The 25,309-nt window shown below is 33.8% G+C and overlaps 1 protein-coding gene across 7 annotated transcripts in view; it reads left to right on the top strand.

Annotated features, from left to right (window-relative positions):
- Positions 1–25,309, top strand: part of Cep350 (centrosomal protein 350) — a 175,849-nt gene that overhangs the window by 8,478 nt on the left and 142,062 nt on the right. For 5 of the 7 annotated variants that reach the window (XM_063239731.1, XM_063239728.1, XM_063239729.1 and 2 more), the window contains exons 2-6: positions 16,722–16,807; positions 17,904–17,950; positions 19,809–19,923; positions 21,270–21,426; positions 22,694–23,316. In XM_063239731.1, coding sequence (XP_063095801.1) covers positions 16,735–16,807; positions 17,904–17,950; positions 19,809–19,923; positions 21,270–21,426; positions 22,694–23,316 — 1,015 coding nt within the window. In that variant the 5' untranslated portion in view covers positions 16,722–16,734. The remainder of the gene's footprint in view (positions 1–16,721; positions 16,808–17,903; positions 17,951–19,808; positions 19,924–21,269; positions 21,427–22,693; positions 23,317–25,309) is intronic. The other 2 variants (XM_063239727.1, XM_063239730.1) reach the window with 1 other exon arrangement.

The following is a 25,309-nucleotide window of genomic DNA, read 5'->3' as shown; positions in this document are numbered from 1 at the left end:
TTTTGTCTTTTTGAGACAGAGTCTCTCAAAGCACTCTATCCGAGTGCTGGGAACGTAAGCTGAGTCAGGAGGATTGTTGCAAGTTTGAGACCAGCCTGGGCTACAAAGTTTGAACTGCTTAGAGAGACCCCGACTCAAAAAGACAAAAACCTCAGAAAACTACTTATTGTCATTTTTTCTTGTAGAGGAATAAAGGAAAGTTACAGTTTTTGAAAGTTTTTTTTTTGACTTTCAGTAACAGCTAATTGAAGGACTGAGTCAACAAAAACAATTTTTCTTTCATTGTAAGCTTTATCAACTTAATTGTAGTTGCTTCCTTTTTGTGGAGCCATAGCACCTTATCCTTCTTTTTCACCTCTTTATCTTTCTCTTTATACATCCATTATCTTACACAGGACTGTAGGGATGTTTTATTTCTCTCTTACCCCTAATCCATTAACAGTTTCAACACACAGTAGATGTTCCAGATCTGGGTGCTGAATGAGTCTCAGAATCTGATTCTTGATTGCAAATAGGCCGACAAACAAACAAAGAAATACAAATGAAACCAGATGTTTCATACAATACAAAGAGGCCAGCCATTTCTAAACAAAGAAATGTCCCGCTAGGCATAGGGGTGCACGCCTGTAATCCCAGCATTGGAGGCTGAGACAGGAGAATCCCTGTGAATTTGAGGCCAACCTGGGTTCAAAGCCAGCTTGAACTACATAGTGAAACTATTTCAAAAAGACCAGAAAAAAAAGTCATACAACATAACATATTAAAAAATAATAGAATAATTGTATTTTTGTATGTATATAAATATACACACATTTAAGTGAAATATTTTAAAAAATATTTTGAAATAATCTCAACTAAAAAAGAATGGTGTATAAATTTAGACACAAATTGTTTACAAAATGAAGCCTATTAAGTTGTGCCATGAATTACATATTACTCATGAATGATTTTTAAATTTGATCCTAAAGAGTGCCGCAATTCCAGAAACAGTTTCAAGTTCACTCGACTAACTTTAAAAAAAATCATCCAAACTCACTAAATATAAATCATATTCTTTTGCTTGCAAAAAACCTGTTTGTAAAATAATCATCCTTATACCATTTCTATAACATTTAAAATAACTCATACAGAAATTTAGCAGCTATACAAATTATCACTAGTAGTCTAACATCATTTATATCTAGTATAAAACAAAATACATTAAAGCTGAAAATTAGGAGTCATTTAGCCTCATGGTTTTCAGATGTGTATTTGTGATGGAGTGGTTGGAAAAAAATACGATCTGCTGAGTTGGAACTAACTTTTTGAGTCAGTATTACAAATATTTTTTTTGAGAATGAATATAAATGTTTTAATTTTAACCAAATTTTTTGAGTGATATTATAATAATGAATGAGAGAACCAGACTTGATAATAAAGGAAAAAAAATATATGAAGCCCCACCTCCTTCATCTCACTTTTACTTGTAGGATTTTATGAGCAAGAATGCATTAAAGCTTACTGCTTGAATTAATCTGATATAATGTACAACAGTCTGAATGTCTAATGCTGATTGTGTAGATTTTTCTGTAGGAATTCTGACTTTTTACTGCTTACTGGAGATTCTGCTGCCCATTGGAGATCTTGTAATGTTTATCACTATATTTCAGTGTAGATGAAGTGGCTTTTCGGTGTCTTTAAAGATAGGCATTCAGTGACATATCCATACTTACAGAGTCAGAGAATTTGATTGTTGATAGAAATAGAATTCCAGTTAAATTTGGTGGGTTGTAGGTTTATTATTAAAAATGGAATCTCTAGTAATTTTGTAAAAAATCTATTCATTTTAGGCAAAAACTATTCCCCTTCAAGAAATGCTAAAATGTTTTAAAGATTAAAGCCAGGGATCTAGTAGTTAAATCTTCCCTCTTGAGTAGTTGTAGGAGAAATATTTTCCCTGTGTAGTTTATTGCTTAGTGAATCTATATGGCATTATTTTGCTGCAGTTCAACGGCTCATTATCTTGTTCACATCTAAAGAATGAATAAATGAGTCTTTGATACAGTTTATCTATATTGCTTGTACTATCTTTTCTGTTCATAATTACACCCTTGGTGATAGCTAGAGCAATAGGATTATCCTTTTTTCCAAACTTCTGACTTGTTATGCATTAATAATGATTTATCAGATAGCTTCCATTATCAAATGACATACGTTTAAATTGCTATCGTGCTACATGTGGCTCTTCTTTGTCCTGCAATTATCAGATGATCTGTTATATTTGTGTGTGTTTGTCTCGCAGTTTACCTTACCACATTTTCTATAGGCTACTTACTAAAATAGTATGTAAATTTCATTCCCTTGTTTATTTTTTTTTTTTCTCCCTGGTTTACTGATCTAGAGATGCGTGCTGTGTTCATCTTTCTTATGAGTGCTTTCCAACTGGTTCTTTACCTCTTTTGTTTCTGTTTGCTCCTTTTGACACATGTCCACCTTTTCCCCCTTATTTGTCCTTTCACTGGCAGCCCTACCTTTGATTCTCTATTATTTTTTCTGTATATAAATTCAACCCATAAAAGGTAGTAGCACTGTCATTTGTTCATCTTTTTATTGAAGGGGTCTATTAATATAAGATGAATCTATATACTATCTAAATTTATTATAGCACTAATCAAATTGTGTACAATTTGTCTCCTCTGACATTGTGAGCATTTAATGTTCAATTAATGCTCATTGAATGAATATACTGTGACCATTAGTTGGACAATGAAAGTTCTTTAAATGAGTAGACATGTTTATATATGTATATGTAGTGAAAAATGCCATATAAGTAAATAAACTGCTATAGAAAGCTGAGGGCATTCTAGGAGAGATTCATAGGCGATAGAAAGGCACACCTGCCAGACAAAAAGATAAGAAAATAATAAATTACTCTGGTTGTTCAGAAAATATACTGTAGGCATAGCTATATGATAAGAATAGTTGGATGCAGTGAAGATTACAAGGGATGAGACTGAATTAATGTTTTGAAGGGTTCTAAGTGTTGTCATTCACAGATAATAGTTACTGAAAATTATGAAAGCAGAGGTGCTAGGCTTTGTTTTAAGAGATAACTGTTTAGGGTATGGACAATGGGTTAGCAGAAGAATAATTAAAAATCTTTTACCATAATTTTGCCAAAATATGGTGATCCTAATAGGACAGGAGGAGAAGAGAGATAAATCAGAGAAACATTTTTCTTTTTTTCTTTTTAAAAAGCTTTAAAACAGTTTTATGAGGCTGGGTGTGGTGCACACACCTATAATCCCAGCACTCGGGAGGCTGAAGCAGGAGGATTGCTGCAAGTTTGTGGTCAGCCTGGGCTACGAAGTGAGTTCAAGGACAGCCTAAATTGTATAGTGAAACCCCGTCTCAAAAAAAAAAAAAAAAAAAAAAAAAAAGGCAGAATAATAGAAAAATCTCTTAAGGGTAGTAATGACTTGGTAAAAGATGAAGTAAGAGAAAGGAAAGAATGTGAAAGATAAACTGGATGTGTAGTAATCCCATTTATTAAGATAGAGAACAACAAAAAACAATTTTGAAGCTACATGATACAAATATTCCTTATTTAATGACTCACCTGTTGTAATTACTGTTTGGATTTAGGATTGAGGTATGCTGTTCAGACTTAGGACCTATGACCCATTTTTAAAAAATAGTTTTGTATATCTTGTTTATAGAGCAAATACCTTTTTTTGGTACAATGCACCTTGTTCATATAGTATTGTACTGTAATTTTTACTTGTACTGTGTAGTACAGTACTGCATGTAAGAGTTAAGCAAATAAAAGTAATCAAGTTGGAGTTTCCTTCGATCATTTATTTGTTCTGAATATTGGAGTCTACATGGTATATACAATTCTTCATTTAGCAGCTTTCAAATTAGTGACTCAGTTGCAGAAATGGAACTTAGTTGTTAAAGGAGGAATATCTGTAATGTATTGTAGACTTTTTAATTTGCTCAGTTTCAAGTGCTAATGATATTTGGAAGTAGACTATCTGTAATCAAACTGAAAACATAAATCTAGAGCTCAGAGAAAGATTTAGGAAAGGACCATCATGATATTTAGGAAATATATGTGATTGCCTACAATGAAAGAGCTAGAAAAGGGGCCAAGGAATGGAACCTTTTGAGATGTTACCATTGGTAACTGGGCGGAAGTAGAGAAGCCATCAACTAAGTAAAAACAAGGAGTAAGGAAAGCAGGAGAGATATATTTTACTAATCCCAGGAGTGGTAAGCATTTCAAGACGAAAGTTTGAAATCCCAAATGTTATATTTTAATAGTTAGCAAATGGAAAGTTGTGTTACTACAAAGGTGTGTTTCCTAGATGTTTTGCTAGATGAATAAAATTGTTGTTAATGTTTAAACTTTTATAACACTTTCATAATAATTCAGTAAATCAGGAGAATAAATATGTGTATATAATTTAGACTGTGCCCTGATTTTAGAAAATACAGACTTTTCAGTTGATAGACTATTCATAAGAACGTGAATTTGAGAGTATAGTAAGGCAATTCTTTATCATTGTTGTAAGAAAAATTTTCTAATACCTGAGAAAACCTTCCACCTATCTCTGAAAAGAATTGCCATTGTGTTTTACTTTTCCATGCTCCCCGTTCAACAATACATTTCTTAACTCACTTTCTGTAGTATATTTAAATAAATTTTAAAAAATTTTCACAAGTAACTTTTGTTATTTAGAGACTTGAAATGAGTATTTTAGTGGATCTTCTTTTATTGTGAGTTTTTATCCTCCATACCTTCAGGTAGCTGAAATAAGGGAGATTTGTCATAAAGCCCCAGAGAAACCTCAGGAAATGCAAGATCCTGACATTAGGGGAACTGCAAAATTGTCAATAGCAAGACCACTTTTTTCTTTTGTTTGGGACAATATGGTTTCTCATTTGTTTTTTCATTATCTTTTTTTCATCATGATTTTTGAGTTTAGTTCCACATAGCTCATTGATTCAGTTGCTTAATGTTTTAGTTCCAAAATTCTCTGTAGTCTTATTTGTCACCCACTGAATATGTTACCTTCTGGTCAGTTTTTTTCCTCCTATACAGTTAGGTGTAGCTGGGGTGAGGAACAGGGGCTGTGGATCAGGGCACGATATTCCTTTATACTGTGGGTGGGTACAGTGATTAACACTATAGTAATTTATATACAATTTCACTTAAATCTTTTCAAGAGCACTTTAAAGGCATTGTTCGAGATCATTTGCTTTGTGTTTAATAGCAAGGATTGCTATTTGAACTTTTGGAAAATGCTGGAATCAAATGAATATGTACATGCTAAACAGTGAGTTCAAGATAGTGGTTATTTTGAATCAGGAAGAGAGGTAAATATGAGTAGAGATATACAAAGGACTTCTGCCATTTTGGTAATGGAGTTTCTTAAATTGAGGGGTGAGAACATAGGTGCTTATTATATTATTTTTAGGTGCTTATTATTTTTTATACTTTTACTATTTATAGTTAAAATATAGTAGAGAAGGAATTGTATTAGAGGATGATTGAAGATTCTTTAAATTTAGATTTTTACAGGCAATAAACCTGCAGAAATAAAGTAGTCTAATATGTATTGAAAATTTGTTAACCTAGGCACTGTTAAGTTGACACCGTGGCTCTTAGCTGTCAGGCATTGGGAAATGTAACTCATAAAATAATTTAATGCCAACTTTAACTGGGTGATCTAATCTAACTCTTGGGAGCAGTTAAACAGAAAACCAAGATTATCTACCATTATGGAAATGGAAGGTTGTAATAAATTTATTACCGGATAATAGAGTACTTTATGTCTGGTTTTTTGATGCCCTTATGGCTCCTGAAGTAAAACCATTTTTGTTTCTTCTATCCATATCTTTCATATAGATATGTTCATATTAGTATGGTGTCTTTAAGGATATATTTCTAAGAAACCTCAACAGGTATCCTCTAGGAGAATTAATTTTTTTAAATGTACATATTATGGCATTATCTGTATTGTTGTATTTGTCAATTATTATATTGTGTCTGTATAACTTCTCTGCATCACTGGATCTCTCTGAGGATATGGTGAAGGCCATGACTTTTTTTCCCTAGAAAAATATGTATGAATGACATAAACAAAATGTTGCTTGTAATTCCAGGGAGTGTATAAATTCCCTGATTTTTGTGGATCCCTAGTTAACAGTACTTATAGTCAGGTGTGGAGGATCACATTAAGTTTGAGGCCAGCCTGGGTTACATAATCAGTTCAAACCCAGCATGAGCTATACATAGTGAGACCCTGTCTCAAATAAAACAAATCCCTCCTCCATATAGAGAGAAACAGTACTTGTACTCAGGCTGGGAATGGAGCTCAGTGGAGAATGCTTGCCTGGAATGCACAAGGCTTGGGATTTGATTCTCAGCATTGGGGGAAAAATACACTTGTATTAGATTGTGAAGTTGTAGAGGTCAGGGCTATTCTTCTTCATTTTTTTTTTTTTTTTTTGTCTTTTTCATTTTTATCGGTACCAAGGATCGAACTCACAACCATACACTACTGGGGGCTGGGGATTTAGATCAGTGGCATAAGCACCTGCCTTGCAAGTGTGTGGTTGTGAGTTTGATCCCTGGTACCAATAAAAAAAGAGAAAGACAAAAAAAAAAAAAGCATACTATACTTTGCAAAAATAGATACTGAAAAAATAATGTTAGCACTAATGAGGCAGTTTACTTTCCTGATTCTCAGTCTCAAGAGTCAAAGGTTTTTACATAGAGTTTTTTTTTTTTTAAAGAGAATTAAGAGAAAGACAAAACAGCAAAAAACAAACAAACTATAGATTTCAAAACAAGATGTTAGGAATTAACAATGGTTATTACATTGCATATTTTATTTTCAAAATATAGGCATGCAAAATTGATCAAACAATATAAGCAGTGTTTCTTTCCATGAACTACCAGAATTACTAGTACAATTGTCTTTGCTATCTTATATATATATATGTATATTTTTTTCCTCCTGTTCTTTACCCCTTTCCCCCATTCTAGTTGTCTCTCCTTTTGAGCAGTTTCTTCCCTTTTCACAATGTCTATTGTACATTTTGGATCTTATTTATACTTTTAGTTTCTTATACTAGGGAGACAATATGATGTTTACACATATGAGTCTAATTTATTTTGCTTATGACTATGGTTTCTAGTTGCATCCATTTACCAATAAAAGTCCTGAATTTACCTTTTGCTGAGTTGTACTCCATTGTATAAAAATACAACATCTTTTTTATTCATTCCTTGGTTGATGGGCATGTGTGTTGTGTCAAGATTTAGCTATAACAGTGGTGTGTCTATAAACATGGGTGCACATACATCACTATGGTATGAAGTTTTTAATTCTTCTGGGAAGGGGAATAACCAGATAAATGGGACTTCCAGTCCTACTTTTTTCAGGAATCTCCACACTGAATTCCACAATGGTTGCACTAGTCTACACTCCTCAGTAGTGGAAAAGGGTTCCTTTTTTCCCACAACCCCACCAGCATTTGCTATTGGTTGATTTTTTGATGATAGTCATTGTTTCTGGAGTGAGATGGAATCTCAGTGTTGTTTTAATGTGTGTTTCTCAAATGACCCATGGTGGTGAATATCTTTTCGTATATTTGTTTGCCATTTGTATTTGTTCATTTGAGAAGTGTGTATTTATCTCAGATGCCCATTTTTGGATTGGGTCTTTGAATTTTGGGGGCCCGATTTTTTTTTTTAAATCTTTAAATGTTCTAGATAGAAATCGTTCATCTGAGAGACAATTGGCTAAAAGTTTTTCCCAATTCATGAATTTTGTTTTCTTTTGATGTGCAAAAACTTCTTAATAAGATGAGATCTCATTTGCTGATTCTTTGTTTTCCTTGCAGTTTGGTTTTTGTTCATAACTCTTTGCCTATCCCTATTTCTTCAAGATTTCTGCCTATTTTGTCTTCCAGAAGATTTAGCATTTCTGTTTCAATATTTAGATCTTCGATCCATTTTGATTTTAGTTTAGTGCATGGTGATAAATGTGTCTAGTTTAAGTCTTTGGCATGTAAGAAGCCAGTTTTTTCAGCACCATTTATTAAAGAGGCTGTCTTGGTGTCTACTGCCATTGAAAGGCTTGCTTCCTGCAGCAGGCAGCCAGCAGGGACAGAAACACCCAGACCTGCCCCTGCACCCTCACCATCATTTGGATACTTGCTTCCTCAAGTAACCAGCATGGACAGGGAAAAACAGCCAGACCCACTCCTAAGTGTATGCTGCCATCAGAAAGCTTACCTCTCTCAGATAACCAGTGTGGACAGGGAGAAATAGCCAGATATGCCTTGTGTGCCCACAGGACATTGGAGACACTTGTTTCCTGTGGACAGCCAGTTCAGGCCAGGAGAATCACACAAACATGCCCCTGTGTGTCTGCCATCTGATTGGAGGAGTTCTCATGTAGCCACAAAGGCTGAGAGAAGAAGCAGTCCTGCTATCATGCACCCAAGGCCATCAGGGAAACCTCAGAATAGCTGCATGGGTCTGGAGAAACCCACACCATGCCCTGCTACCTCCCTGGGAACCTGGGTTCAGAGAAACCCTCGTGCCTGTCTGATTACCCTACATTGTAGAGGGGCAGCCAACTTGGGGTGCCTGGGACCCCACAACTGGCTTGTTGGGAGGAACCCAGGAAAATGTCAAGTCAGAGGAGCAAAAGGCAACCTCAGACCTCCATCCCACACAGAACAAGTCTAGACGATATAGACATGGAAAAAAATGGAAGTCACACACCTGAAATCTCTGAAAGGATAGTGACTGAAGTAAAGAAATAACTTCATAAGGCTGTAAAAGTAATCAATTCAGAAGTAATATCTCAGGTAAAAGAAAAAAATCACAAACATAATGAATTGCTGAGCATATCTAAGCAATACATAGATTAAAAAAAGAGGAGCATAGGAAAATGATGGAAACTTTGAACGAACAATATAGGAAGCAATTACAGTCATGAAACAGATTCAGAGAGATAATCCAGGAAATTAAAAACTCCCATCAAAAACTGGCAAAATCACTTGAAAGAGACTGAAGATAAACTTTCAGACCTTAAAGACAGGATTGCAGCTAGTGATCGTGCAAGAAAAGATCTTAAAAATAACAAGGAACCAGGAAATAACAATTTAATAGCTGCAAGGTGATGCCAAGAAAAATAATTTAAGATGATAGGTATCAGCAAAAAAGAAGGCACCAACACAAATGACATAAAAGGGGGGCTGGGGATTTAGCTCAGCGGCATGAGCGCCTGCTTTGTAAGCAGGCAGTCGTGAGTTCGATCCCTAGTACCAATAAAAATGAAAAAGACAAAAAAAAAAAAAAAAAAAACAAATGACATAAAAGGGTACAGAAGTAACAGTAGAAAACTTCCCAAGCATGAGAAACGAGTGTGATGTACAAATAAGTGAGCACATAGAACTCCAACTAGCTATAACCAAAATCATTCTATACCCTGACATTTAATAATCAAGATCCTAGAAATTCAGAACAAGAACAGACTATTAAAGGCTGTTAGGCAAAAGAAACAGATCACCTGTAAAGGAAAACCCATCAGAATCACGCAGACCTCTCAACACAAACCATCAAATCAAGATGAGCTTAGAGTGAAATGTTTCAAAGCCTGAAAGAAAAATAGCTTCCAACCCAGATTGATGTTCCTTGCAAAACTGTCTTTCAAAATACTTCCATGATGAAGAACAACTGAAGGAATTCACCACCACCAGTCCAACCCTAACAAGAGTGTTGAATGATACTCTAGAAAGATAAAAATGACCAGGGTTTCAGGAATAACAGAAGGAGACTTCCAAACGGGGCAGGCAACTGAATGAAGGGGAGAAATGGGGGGTCAGCTACGGGAGGATAGCATGGTAGAGATAAGCCAATGCATATCAGCTGTAACTATTAATGTAGATGGCCTTAATTCACCAATAAAAAGAAACACAGGGAGAGCAAATCAAGAAACAGTATCTATCAATGTGCTGTATATAAGAAACATATTTAACTCAAAAGGAAATTCATTGATTGAAAGTCAAAGGAGACAAAACAATGTTCCATGCAACAAGAAACAAGAAGAAAAGCAAGAGTAGCTTGCCCATCAATCACATAATTGATAAGAAAGACACAGTATTTTCATGCAATGGAAAAGCTACTCAGCTATAAAGAAGGATAATCTGGAAGCTCTTACAGGTAAATTAGTGCAACTTGAGGTCATGCTTGTGGGTGAAATGGTTCAAATTCATATAGGTGAACATCATGTTTTCTAGCATAAAAAACTGAAGAAGTTAATGGGATCCAGGATGTACAGTAGATATTATAAAAATGATAGGGGAGGAAACATCTAAAAACGAAAGGTAGTAACCCTTGTTTATTTCTTATTACCTTATTTTGAATTCCTGTATCATTTTCTTACTTCCATTAGGTATGGTTTTATTCTATTTTGTTCCAACTTTACTATGTCTGATGGTATGGGCAACTGTTTTGAAGGTAACAGAATGTATTATGGTAACTGTTGTTGATTTTTCTATTACCTTGTTTTGAAGTTCTTTAATACTTTCATTCTTTTGCTTTGATTGGTTTTGATTTTATTATGTCTGATGATATAGACAGTTATTTTGAAGAAAACAAGAGATACTATGTTACTCATTGTTGATTTGCTGTTATCTTATTTTGAAGTATTGTATTGCTTTCATTGTTCTGATTAGCTTTATTCTGTTTTGTAATGTTTGGTCTTTCTCTCTTTCTCTGTGTGTGTCTTTTTGAGATAGGGTCCCACTATGCCATTCATGCTGGCCTTGGGCTCACTTTTGTAGCCCAGGCTGGTCTTGAATTTGCAACGATTCGCCTATCTCAGCCTCCTGAGTGCTGCGATTACAGGAGTGCGCCACCACGCCCGGCTTACTCTCTTTAAAATAAAAAAAAGTTAAAAAAAAAAAAAAGGCTATCTTCCAGCAAACATGTTTGGCCCTTTGTCAGAAATAATGTTGGCTGAGTATGTTTATACTTGTGTCTGCATCTTATATTCTGTTCCACTGATCCTCAGTTCTTTTTTTTTTTTTTTTTTTTTGCCATTACCATGTTGAATTTATTACAATAGTTTTGTAGTATATTGAGTTTTAAAAACTCGAACTTTTTAGGATACACTTAAAATGCCCTAGCAGTCTTAAAAGGTAGAGTAGAAGTACACAAATTAGAATTAAGTACTAAAACATAATTTTTATTGATGAAATATAAAATCTATATTGATTTAATCATGAACCTTTTATGTACCAAATAAGATTGACTTTCAGAAATATGAAGAAAATTGGACAAAACGTCAGTTGTTGCAGTTGGTTTTTTGTTTAAAAAAAAATATTTTTTTTTTTGAGGTTTTCTATATAGTTCAGGTTGACCTTAAACTTACAGTGTAGTCCAGGGTGGCCTTGAACTTGCAGGTATCCTCCTGCCTCAGCCTTGTGAGTGTTGGGATTACATGTGTGTGCTACCATGTCTGGATGACTCTTAATTCTTAAAGGATTAAATAGGCAAAAGATCATAAATGTCCAATAAACAAATAATTTCAAATTCTCATGTGACTGTGAAATTGTTGTCCTGATGTATGTAAAACACTTCACTTGAAAGTAGTTTCATTATTCCTTGGGACTTTGTAAACTTTTTTTTTTTGTCTTTTTCCTTTGTAAACTTTTAAAGTGACTAGAAAGAAGCATTTCGCAAATTGAGATTTATGTATTTTTATTTCTGTATTGGTACATTTTGATAGCACATAATGGTCATATTCTTTGTAGGGTTATATTATGTTAATTCTTTGTTTTAGCCTCTTTCCCCTCTCCTCCTTCCTCATTTCCTCCATCTCTTGGTTCTTTTTTCTTTTGCAAAGAATTTCTCTCCATTTTTCCTATTATCTTTTTTTCTCTTTATTTTTATTTGTATCAAGTTTATCTTTCCTTATGACATAGTAGTGTGCATTATGTATAATTAGGGTACCATAGTTTTTTTATCTATTCATCTGTTCATGTGGTCCCATAGAGGCCACTTCCAAGATTTAGCTATTATGTGTTACGTTGCTTTAAACATGGATATGTGTCTCTCACTGTAATATGATGCCTTTAATTCTTTTGGGAAGACACCTAGAAGAGGAATAGCTGGGTCAATTAAAATCTCTGATTTTAGTTTTTTGATTTCATAGTGGTCTTGCTACTTTAAATTCCCACCAACAATTAACCATTTTCTTTTCTTTTTCCTTTTTTTTTTTTTTTTTGCAGTACTGGGGATCGAACTCATGGCCTTGCACTTGCCAGGCAGGTGCTTGCACTGCTGAGCTAAATCCCCAGCCCCAATTAGCCATTTTTCTGCAGCTTTGCTGACATATGTTACTGATTTCTTGATATTTGCCATTTTTTTCTGGAGTAAGATGTAATCAAATTGAGATTTACACTTTAAAGATAATATGGCTTTTGGTAATCTATCGAGATTTCTTATTATACTTTTTCTCAATTTTTTTCTAGTTTTACAAAAATAATGATTACTAGTGTGCAAAAAAGAGACCTATATAAATATATTAAAAAATATTTACTTATGGAGTATAAAATAACTGGAGATTTTGAAAGAAAGTTTACTGAAAAATTAAAGTGCATCATGATTTTTAGAACACTTCTGAAGTTTTTTCCTTAGGATATTTAAGTATCAGAATTATTTACTATTAGGTAAGATTACTTCTTTAAACTTTAATTATTTGCTTTAATTTTATGTATTTGAATGCAATACGTAAGGATTTCCTTTTCTTGAGATCTTTAATATTCAGTGTATTGTACTTCCTGTGCAGAGAACTCATTGGAGAAAATATGTTTTATCACATATGACTAAAAGTTTACTGTTCTTATAATATAAATCTATTCATTAAATTAATAAGAAAATATCAATATCCTGGTAGGTAGTTGGGCAAAGGATGAGAAAAGACACTTTATGAATGAAGAACTAAGATTAGAGCTAGATGGTGGTGCACACTTGTATTCCCAGCACTACCGGAAATTGAGATAGGAGGATTAGAAGTCTTGGCAGTTAAGACCCTTTTTGGAAAAAAAAAAAAAAAATTAAAAGGACTGGGGATATAGCTCAGTGTGAAGGTCATAAGTTTAATATCTAGTATGGTAATAGTATGGTAGTATCTAGTATAGTAATATCTAGTATTCTAAGTTTCTAAGATTAGAATATGTGGCAGAAAATTTAATCCTACTAACATTACTAAATTCAAATCAGTGCAACTCTTCTTCCTGTTAAATCAGCAAAAGTAAAGAAATATCTGTGTTCACTGGTAAAGTTATTAATGAAGTTGATAGGCTCTTCTATTGCTATATATTGGAAAAAATAGTTTGACATTGAATTTTAAGAGCAGCATGTCCTTCACATTCTTTAGTCCAGTTTTTTTTTTTTTTTTTTTTTTTTGTCTTTTTCTTTTTTATTGGTACTGGGGATCGAATTCACGACTGCTTGCTTGCGAGGCAGGTGTTTATGCTGCTGAGCTAAATCCCCAGCCCCTCTTTAGTCCAGTTTTAACACTTTATAAATCCTGTTCTAAACAATCCAAGTTTTAAAAAAACCTAAAAAACTTATATACAAGTATATTCATTTCATTATTTCTAATAGAGAAATGATGTGGCAGAAAACTTAATCCTACTAAGATAAGTAATCGTAATGTATTACTTATCTAATAACCTCCCACTCATACTCCATTTAAACATTAAAAACAATAGATATTTGTTATATCACTTTCTATAGGTCAGGAATTCAGAACAGCTTATCTGGGTGAATTTGATTCAAGGTCTCATGAGATTACAGTCACAATGTCAAATAGGGCTGTAGCCATCTAAAGACTTAGGCAGGAAGATCCCATTACCTGGAATGATCACTTAATAGTTGTAGGCAAAAAGCCTTAATTTTTTGCCAGATGACCTCTTCATAGGGCAACTTGATTTTTCTAATGACATAAGTATTTGTCAGCTTCCTGTTGCTGGTGAAAATATCTGACATACATAACTTAAAGGAGAAAAAGTTTATTTTGACACACAATTTCAGAGGTTTCAGTCCATAATCAGCTAACCATGAGGCATAAACCACATAATAGAGCAAAGCTACTTGCCTTAAGACCAGGAAACTCAAAGAGAGGGAGAGAGAGAGGGAAGGCCTGGATACGAGATGCACCATTCAGGGGCATGCCCGAAGTGACCCTGTTCCTCTCACTAGGTCCCACCTTGTAATGGCATATTTTTATTAACTCATCAGTAGATTAATATAACTATTAGGCCAGTACTCCGGTCACCTTCCAGAAAGCCACACCTCTTACACATTAACGTTTTGGGGGAAATTTCTGAACCAAACCTCAACAACTGGATCCTTGACTTGGAATGCAGAGAATGCTTTTTTAATGCCTAGTTGTAGAAATCTTAACTTCTCATTTCTGACTTCTCACTTTTATTTATTTGTTTATTTATTTATTTTTATTTTTTAGTACTGGGGATCAAACTCAACCTTGTGCTTGCCAGAAAGGCGCTTGTGCCCCTGAGCTAAATCCTTTCCTACTACTTTTAATGTTAGCTAAAAGTGAGTTACTAAGTCCAACCTATACTCCATAGAAGAAAAATTAAGCTTCATTCTTAAAGAAATATAAAATTACACACACACACACACACATATTTATGTATACACACACTTTTTTTTCAAGTTAAGGTTTCATCATGTCGTTCAGGCAGGCCTTGAACTCACTGTAGCCCAGGCTAGCCTCAAACTGGCAGTCCTCCTACCTCAACCTCCTAAGTACTGGGGTTACAGGCATGTGCCACTACACTTGGCTTTTAAAAATATATTTTAAGGACTGGGGATTTAGCTCAGTGGCACAAGTGCCTGCCTGGCAAGTGTGTGGTCGTGAGTTGGATCCCTGGTACCGATAAAAAAAACCAAAAAAACATATGTGGCCCATATGTGTAATCCCAGATCTTGGGAGGCTGAGGCAAGAGGATTGTTGTGAGTTTGAGGCCAATCTGGAGTACCTATTAAATCCCTGTCTCGGAAAAACCAACCAAACACACCTTTTTTTTTTTTTCAAAACTGAAACTCTTTACCCACTGAGTAGCTTCCCATTCCTCCTTCCTCCTACTCCCTGGTAACCACAATTCTATTTTCTGTCTGTGATTTTGTCTAAGTACCCTATATAAATGAAATCATATAGTGTTTGCTTTTTTGTGACTTGGTTATTTCACTTAACATAATATCTTCAAAGTTTATCTTTGTTGTACCATATGTCAGGATTTCCTTGCTATTAAGGCTGGATAATATTCCATTATACTTATGCTTATTTGCTTATTGATGGACACTTGAGCTGCTTCCATTTAGCTACTGGGAATAATGCTGCTAGGGAGATGCGTATGTAAATCTCTACTAAAGACTCTACTTTCAATTTTGGGGGGTATATACCCAGAAGTTGAATAAATGGAACTTATAGTAATTCTGTTTTTAATATATGAAGAACTGTCATAGCGTTTTTCATAGTGACTGTACCAACATATACTCTGACCAATGCTGTTCAGGGTTTCAGTTTTTCCATACCTTCACCAGCATTTGTTATTTTGTTTTTTTAAATATTAGTCATTCTAATGGATATGAGCTGATCATGATATAATATTTAATGGTTTATTTTTCTATTATTTGGTTATGAGAAGCTCTTAAAAGGCATACAAATGCATTTTAGAGATGACAAAAATCTTTTGCTGATTTTTATGGAGGGTAAGTGTTATGGATTAAAACTGGTGGTCAACCTAACGACAGCTGGATTAAATCACCATGGTGCTGAGCGTAGATGTTACACCTGAGGAAAGTTGCCAGCATATATAGAGACTTGGAGAAGGGAGGCATGTGGGTTTCTCTTGAATGTTGCTATTTGAGCTGTTGGTTCTCCTTGAGGAGCTCATCATGACTAGCTTCCCCAGAGTGAGTTTGAACATTGTCATTGGAGGAGCTCGGGACCTTGTTGGTGAGAGTGGCTGTGGTTTGCTTTGGGGGAGCTCTGGTACTTACATTGAGCATTGCTTCCTGGCTCCAGAGGGGAAGATGCGTGCTGCTTAATCTCCAGAACAAACTCATCATGCTGGCTTTCTGGCATGTAATCAACTGTTCTTGTCGTTGTGTTGCTGAGGGTGGCAGTGGTGCTTTTCAGGACAGCACTGGTCTTTATTAAGAGCGTGACTTCTCGCTCTTAATAAAGTATAGAACCTTCAACATACCAGCACAGCTTCTTTATCCCACTAGCATAGACTTTCTAGCTTCCACTATTGACCTTCCCACCATGAATCTGTAAAACAGACTGGCGTAAGTCCTTCTTGTGGGCTCTAGATCTCCAGTTGGACTCGTGGGACACGTTTGTGATGGACTCTAGGTTTTCATCTGGACTCACGTAGGACATTATTGTGGAATTCAGGCCCTTGGCTAAATATTCTATGTCCTTAATGTTGTGGATAGATTTCCTGCACTTTCTTATGTTAACTCTGGGTGACCATCATAAAATATTATAAATTCCATGTCCTGATTCTAAGTGTTCTCATAACTCTAACTACAACAGTAAGTAAGCCAGGCCATTTTCTTTAACTTATGTTACAATATCAGTGTTTAATGAATGATGATAATGTGATTACAGGTAAATTGGCAGGATGAGGAGCAGTAAATCAAAAGAGGTGCCTTTATCAAATCCAAGGAACTCTCAAAGCAAGGATACTGTTCAAGGTAAGGTACTGTTTTTTGTTTTTAAAGTTCTTTATTTAGGTTTATATATGTTAAATTCTGGTCTAATCAGAAAATAAAAGCATGCATTACAAAATGAACATAACACATGCTTTGATTTAGGAAAAGCAGATTAAATAATTTTAAATTTGAATATACAAGGTACCTTACTTTTAAAAGCATCCTATGTTAAACTGTTTTATAAAGAAGAAAATCCTTTTTTAAAGTGAACACTAACAGTAGGGCTGGGTTTATAGCTTAGCAGCATAGCAACTGGCTGGCAAGTTCAAGGTCATGAGTTTGATCCCTCGTACAAAAAAACAAACAAAACCTAATCCATGTAAAATTAATTTTATCTAGCTTTTCAGAAATTCCAATTTAATGACAATAAATAGTGTAATGTAGCTCCTAAGAATATATCTGTAATGCACAGATGACAAAAATAGTCTTATTGAACTTTTAAAATCATGCATTAGTGATAACTTTAATTGTATATATTTTAAAGGAGCTTACAAACTGAAGTACATCTGGAAGGAAGTTACTGGATTTGTGAGGAAATTGGAAATGAAATCATGGAGAAGTATTTGAGGGAAATGAAAATATCCTGGAAAAGGATGACTCTTAGGAAATATGTAGCCTTAAACTATTTGAAAGGCTCTTATCTGAAAGACTAAATAGATTTAACCTTTGTTTCTACTGGTAGGTTGAAGTCTCAAGTAGTTTTCTTATTATTTTTACATTGTAATGTCAAATACAGAACAGTACAAAAATTTGTATTACTTACTTTCTTGGAGTAAACTGAGGATACTGCGTATTTTAGGACATATCTGCAATATGTATAGGTAGAAGGGTGAATCTAGTTGTCCTGAGGATAATAATAGTAGCCCCTATTTAATTCTATTTGGTAGGAAGCTTAGCTTTGTATGGTGGTAAATACAGAAAAAAGTGTATTTTAGTTTAATATGGTGCAATGTTTGCTGAAGAAGAGTTCTGCCTAATAAAGTGATTTAAACCTTTGAGTGCGTTTGGGAGCTTACTAAAATTGTATTCTGAGATCTACTTCAGAGATTCTGATTCAGTAAATATTACTTTATCCCAGCAGATGTAACTACAACATGGGATGCACTTTCTCAGACTAAGGCTGCTGTAAGTTGTTTTAACTTCCATTTACTTGTCTCCATTTTAAAATTAATTTCCTGATTGGATAGATTAAAATTTTTCTGTAGCACTTTTTTTTGAACAGAAAATAAGCTTTTTGGTAAGAAATGACATATATTACAAAATGAGCATAAGTATTAAATAGCAAAAGTATAAAAGTGACAGTACTTCAAGTATCAAGGGTGCTAATACCATGGCATGTAAAATACTAAAATAAACGTGTAATTTATTCACCTCAAATAGATTTGTTCATTTGGTATGTTGAAATGGAAGATTTTATAGAATGAATTTGGTAATGATGGGCCTATTTCTGTGTAGAAGGCTTATTGTCAGGGAAGAAGTGAAAGGAACAAGCTTTTCCTGAAGCTTTGAATAGTAGTAAGTTACCTCTTTTATGTATGGAGGTAACTGTTTTCTCTCATACTACTGAAGAGTAATGACTATGGGCAACTTGTTCCATTTGTGTTCTACCTGGTCTTACCTAGATTTTTGGAATCCACCTTTACAAGTAATATTTAGTCCCTTCAAATGGAGACATTGCTTTTTTATTTGCTTTCTGGGCAAACTGTTTTTTAATATTGCCCTTTTTTGTTTTCTTTTGTATACCACCTGATTTAAAATACTTTTTTACTGTCTGAGTATTTTATGTTATTTTCTGTCCTCTAATCTTTAGACCTCTTTCACAGATGAATTTAGAAAAATTGTTACTACTTAGATTTGGTTCCAATGCAGGATCAAGGTTTGACCCTATAAATAAGCAGTATACATTCTTGACTCTTTATGTATTAGACATCTGTAATAGAGGAATAGTTTTTATTCCTCAATTTGATGTAGTTCTAAGCTAATTCATAACTAAACTGTACACGAATTTATGAAGGATCCATAATAATCAGTACAGGGAAAAGACTGATAGAGAAACATTATTATATAGGATTATTTCAATTTTTTGAGTTCATTACACTGAAAAAATCTGAAGGATGAAACATGATTATATACAGTGTTTATTTTATTTTATTTTATATTTTCATGATGCCAGGGATTAAACCTGAAGCAACACGCATGCTAGTGTTTTCTCACTGAGCTACAACCCCAAGCCTTTTAAATTTGAGACAAGGTCTTGCTAAATTGTTCAGGCTGGCTTCAGACTTGTGAACTTCCTGATTCTTCTTCTTGAGTTGCTGAGATTACAAGCATGTGCCAACCACAGCCAAAGTATAGGGGAGTTTCAGTAGTTTTAATTTTATTATATGTGTATATAAATAAATATATTTTTAATGTATATTTTGTTTTCAAGTATTCTCCTGTAAGCATATAATATTGTACTATTCAGGAGAAAATGCTTTTTAAAGAGCACTGAAAATACTGATGATTATACCAAAAATTGAATTACATTGCAAAGAGTATGTGAAACCTGCCTAAATTCTATCTATCCTGTTAATCGTATTTTGGTTATGAAGCTTACTCACAGACATAAAAGTATAAAAATTGTGGCTGTTTGAATAGTTGTAAATTTAATCATCTCAATCATTGTTTTCTTAGTTTTGCATATAAAATATAGACTATATGATGCATATATGTCAGATAATTTAATGCTTTAAGAAACAATTAAAAACATAGTTCAACATGAGGAATAGAAATCTTAGATAGTCTTCATAATCTTTTTCATTGTATTTTGTTCAGATTTGGGCAGCATTACATTTAAAGTGTAATGATAGGTGACATAAAGAGTGATAAGGCTACTTTGGGGAAAGATTTTCAGTAATATAGCTTTAAATGATCATGTAGACCAATGGTAGTTGGGTTATATACAGAATTAACTTTTATATATATGATATTTAAATTTTAGCTGAGACACATTGAAAACAAATTAGAAGTAGCCCCTTCAAGTACAACTGTGTTTGATTCTGTCATGGATGTCAAGAAGTCTTCTGCAAGTGCTACCCGAAAGATAAGTAGAAAAGGTATGTATGAGGTTATTTCAGACATAAAAATATAAATAAATAAATTTATGTATTTATTTTATGGTGTTGGGAATCAAACCTTGGGTCTGTATGTGCAAGGCAGGCACTCTACCACTGAGCCATATCCCCAGTCCCAAAAATAATTTTATCAGTACCAGGGATCGAACTCACGACCTCGCGTTTGCAAGGCAGGCGCTTATGCTGCTGAGCTAAATCCCTAGCCCCCTAAATAATACATTTTTGATGTTAGAATTCTTTTATTTCTTTTTTTATTATCATATGTTTGTGATTCATAATATTGTAATTACATTTGATGTTAGATTCTTTTTTTTAACTTTAACTTTTTATCAGTACCAGGGATCGAACTCACGACCGCCTGCTTGCAAGGCAGGTGCTTATGCCGCTGAGCTAAATCCCCAGCCCCCTGATGTTAGATTCTTTTGTTTCTTTTTTAAATTAGCATATGTTTGTGATTCATAATATTGTAATTACATTCATATTTGGGAATGGTATCAGCACATATTGTATCCTCGTCATTTTAATAGCCCAGCATTTAATTTTCTTCCTTTGGTACTGAGTAGTAGTTATAAAGGAGTCTCGTATTCAGTGACTATGCATGATTCAGTTTACTAAATTTTGATCAGGAACTTCAGCACCATTCCATTCCTTTTGACAATGAATTTTCATTTCTTTGTAATGAGACTTATTTTGAGTAGTTGAGGTGTTCTGTGTCAATTTGTTTTTTAAGCTCACAGGTATATTTTAAAATAAAATTTAGTCCATTTATTGAAATAAAGTATGTTTTTTGGAGGAATTCAGCTTAGTGGAAGAACTAGAGATACAGCTCAGTAGTAGAGTACTTGCCTAACATGCACAAGACAGTACGTTCAATTCCCAATGCTAAAAACAAAAAACAAAACAAAAAAAACCCAGATAGATTATCATTCATACCGATCATGTCATAAATTGATACAATGTGTTTTCTTTGGTTACCTTTGGCATATTTTCATTGTGTTTTAAGTGATGAGCAAGTCAGATCTTTTTACTTACACTGTGATTTTTTTTTTTAACCTGAGAGTTCAAGTTTTATCTATGCTTCTTTTAAAAATAAAATTATTTACAAAATATTTACATGTAGATTTATATTTTGCATTGTCAGCTGAGAATAGTCTTCTCTTTGTAAATTGAGTAACTATCATAACTTTAATGTGAATGTTTCTGTCTTATATAATATCCAACTAGAGATGCTACAAATAACATAAGTCAGTTATTGTTTAGATAGTAACTAAATTTAGGGGCAGTCATAGTTTACATTATGTGTACTCACAGATTTTCTTTTTCTTTAGATGGTAGATACCTGGATGATTCTTGGGTTAATGCTTCAATCTCCAAATCTAAATCACGAAAAGAAAAATCTCGTAGTCCTCTCAGAGCTACTACCCTGGAAAGTAATGTGAAGAAAAATAATCATGTGGAATTTCGTGATCCTTTGGTTTCTTACAGGTTAGCAGTGGGGGGAAAAAAAGCAGTTAGAATTGGTCTGTAATACTTTCAGTAGAATTATAATTTTTTTTCTCAGCATTTTTTTATAGTAGTCTGGCCATGAGGTAGTATTATAATACTTTACTATTACTACTATTTTCATTCTCCACAAAAGATAATACAAAAATCTTTACTGTTTCCTCTGTTGTTAGTGTTGTTGCAGTGTCATAAATTGAACCCAAGGCCTCATGCATTGTAGGCAAGTGCTGTAACACTGAATCACATCCACACTCTGTACCTTCTTTAGGGGGAAGAAATACTAATATTTTTTCTAAGGCCCCATCCTTCTAATATCACTTCCTGGAATATGACTTAGTTTTTGGAAACATGGCTCTTTTTCTTTGTTTTGTTTTATACGTACCACTGTACCTGTGCTTAATTTTTAGCTTTTTCTGTTTTGTTTTTATGTAATGCAGGAAATTGAACTCAACGCCTTTCGCAGGTTAAGATATGTGTAGCTTAATTTTGTCCTTTTTTTGAAAGTAAGCTCAATCACCTACATCTTTTTCGTATTGTAAATATGAATTAGCTTATTATTTTGTTGCTAATGGCTTTTTTTCTGTAACTCAGATGTTCAAGATTGTTGTATAAATTTAAAGGTATAGACAGTACAAAATGCCTTATACTTTTATGAACATATTTAGGTACTTTTAATTTTATTTCATTTATAACTATTTCATGTATTTTAAAGTGTCAATAAATCAGTTTCATGATGATACTTGATAGTACTAAGTAAATGTTTGTTGATAGTACCAAGTAAATTTGAGATAAAGAACTTGAGAGAACAGGTGAATAATGAGTTCAGTTTTTAATGTTACATTTGATTTGATTTGATTTGATTGAATGATTGAATGATTGATTAAGACAGGGTCTCACAGTGTAGCCCAGGCTGGTCTCAAACTTGTGACAATCCTCCTGTCTCCCAAAGTGCTGGGATTACAAGCATGCTCCACCACATACAGCTTCATTTAATACAATTTAAAAACTTGTGTGAGTATATTCAATTGGTATTTGAAAATATGCATATGAGTATATGTGGAGTCATCACGGCATAAAATACAGATTCAGAAGTTGCTGTTAGTATTGAAGCAATAAAAATACAATAGAAGGCTGGGAACTTCATGTGGTTTAGAAAAAAAGTACTTAAAAATCTACTTTTAACAATTTTCAAATCTGTGATTATTTTTGTTGTTACTATTATCACAGAACTTGTTTTTTTTTATTATAGGGAAATCCATGGTGCATCTTCCAACTTAAGTTCTAGCCATCTGGAGTCAAAGCATGTATATTATGTAGATGTTAATGAAGAAAAAGCTGAGAGTGGAAACCGGTTGATATGTAGTCGAGAACAACAGGATATACGTTGCTGCGATTTTGAGAGCTCTCAGTCATCTGTAATCAGTGATACAGTTGTTAGGTTTTTAAATGATCGACCAGCAATTGATGCATTGCACAATTCTGAATGTTTGATTAAGACAGGAGTTCCTATGAAAATGGAAGGAGAAATGCCTAACAGAGCAAAAGGAAATGAGAACAGTTTAAAGCCTTCTGTGAATAACGTGGGCCATTCTGTTGATCCGAAAGTGTTACAGCTAAGTGATTCTTCTCCATCCTCTACTAGTACTTCTAATTCCCAAAGATTAGATATTTTAAAGCGGCGGCAACATGATGTCAAACTGGAAAAACTTAAGGAGCGAATTAGAAAACAGTGGGAACACTCAGAAGAAATAAATGGCCAGAGCCAGAATCTGGGTCATATTGACCATCCAGTAATGGTTGTTAATGTCGATAGCTCATTGACAACAAAAGTCAGGAAAGTGGCAACAGCACCACCTGCTCCAACATACAAAGGTTTGTAATTAGTTTTTGTATTTTTCTCTTTCTGTCTTTTTGTCCCCCTTTTTTCCCTTACCTGATTAGATGGTCCTCTTCAGAACAGAATGTGATTCTTAAATTAGCTGCATAAGAAATCATTTTAGGATACAAATTAAAAATGCAGATTTCAACCAGGCATGGTGGCACATAGCTATAATCAGAGCATTCAGGAAGTGGAGGCAGGAGGATGGTGGTAAGTTTGTGGCCAGCCTAGGATACAGAGTGAGTAGAAGGCCAGCCTGAGCTATACCTTTTCTTTAAAAACAAGCAGATTTCTAGATCTTTCATTGGAATCAGAGAATGGGATCTAGAAATAGAATTTTTAATAAGTCTCCTAGGGGATTCTTTTTTTTTTTTTTTTTTTGTCCTCCTAGGGGATTCTTATAGATTGTGATGTATTACGTGAACTTTTAATGAGCAGTACAAATAGAAAATAGAGTACCACTTTCAGAGAACTGAAAGATTTTTCTTTTTTGGGAGTCTCAATGTGTAGTTTAGACTGTCCTTGAACTCACTATGTAGTCTTTGCTAGCCTCAAACTTGAAGCAATTGTCTTGCCTCTGTCTTCCAAGTGCTGGAATTACAGACATGTGCCACTATACCCGGCTTTTGAATTGAAAGAATATTGCTCTTGATTCCCCCAGTGTTTTTTGATTATTAGGTATTCATTCAAAAGTAATTTAAGAGATAAATGAGTCATTTTCCAATGAGATTTTGCATATATAGTATTTTTGCACTAACATTGACCCAGTTGCCATTTTAACCTATGAGTTTTAATGCAAATAGTTTCCTTCTCATATTTAAGAAAAAATATTTAAGTCAGATTTATGTAAACATTGATAGATTTTCACTGAGAAAATGTTTCTCAAAGCTAATTTTTTTTGGCCTACTCAAGTTTTTGTATGTGGTGATCTTTTAGGGACTCTGTTTTTCAATTTTTATGTTTATAGTCCTTATTTTCACAGAGTCATTTATGTAAAAGTTTTAATTAAGAGTTGATTTCCTGATTAGTTTGTATCAGACTTTTGTCATTAAACGTCTGCTTTTATAGCCTTTAATGGGTGAATTTTCCCAGAGTAAAATAATTAAAATTTGTTTCTTCTGTTAATTTTAAGACTTTAAAAAGCTTTTTGCCGTTGTCCATCTTGTTTGTAGTTCTCTATAAGTCTTTTACTTTTTTCTGACAAGTCTTACATTTCTGTGGTCCTAAGGTGTCTGTAATATGTTCTCTGAAACAAATCTCCATAGGTATAATTTTGGTAATCATCAGTTTTATTTTGTATTGTCTACTATATTTTGCTAATGATACACATTGCAAATTTTATTCTAGCTAATCTGTGATAAACATGTAACCAAATTCGCTAGAATACTGAAGAGTTGCTCTGTTGTCTGTGATTAGTCTAACGTATTATTGATTAAAATTTTTTCATGTTCCACGTGAAATAGTCCTTTGTATACCATACCCTATTTATTGGCAAAGCAAATAGCAAATGGTGGGGTCAAAATACTCTTGATGGTGCTGAAATAGTGATTACCTCAAATCTTTGTTCTACTCATTAGGCACAGATTATATGTTGGTTATTCTATAAGCTAAAGTCATGAAATATTAAAGTTTGTTCCACCAATGCAGTTAAGATGGATGATTCTTTTTTATTTTTAATTTATTGACATTATTATTACTTTTTTTTTTTTTTTTTTGGTACTGGGTATCAAATTCACAACTTCGTGCTTGCCAGGCAAGCACTTATGCTGCTGAGCTAAATCCCTGGCCCATATTGACTTTAAAAATTTTTGTTAGTACATGTTTTCAGAGCATAATGATTACAATCATGGGGAGTTGATACATGTATGTAACATACCTTAATTCTTTTTCATTCCCTTCCCTCCTCCCCGCACTCCATCTCTTGGTCACCTTACCTTTTACAAAAGATCTACATCTGTGTTTCCTATTATCTTTTAAAAATTTTAT

The sequence above is a fragment of the Cavia porcellus genome, unplaced genomic scaffold, assembly GCF_034190915.1.
Source record: "Cavia porcellus strain 051 isolate PalLab524CR breed Dunkin Hartley unplaced genomic scaffold, mCavPor4.1 scaffold_29, whole genome shotgun sequence".
In the NCBI taxonomy this organism is placed as follows: Eukaryota; Metazoa; Chordata; class Mammalia; order Rodentia; family Caviidae; genus Cavia; species Cavia porcellus.
This window is presented reverse-complemented; position numbering and strand designations above follow the sequence as displayed.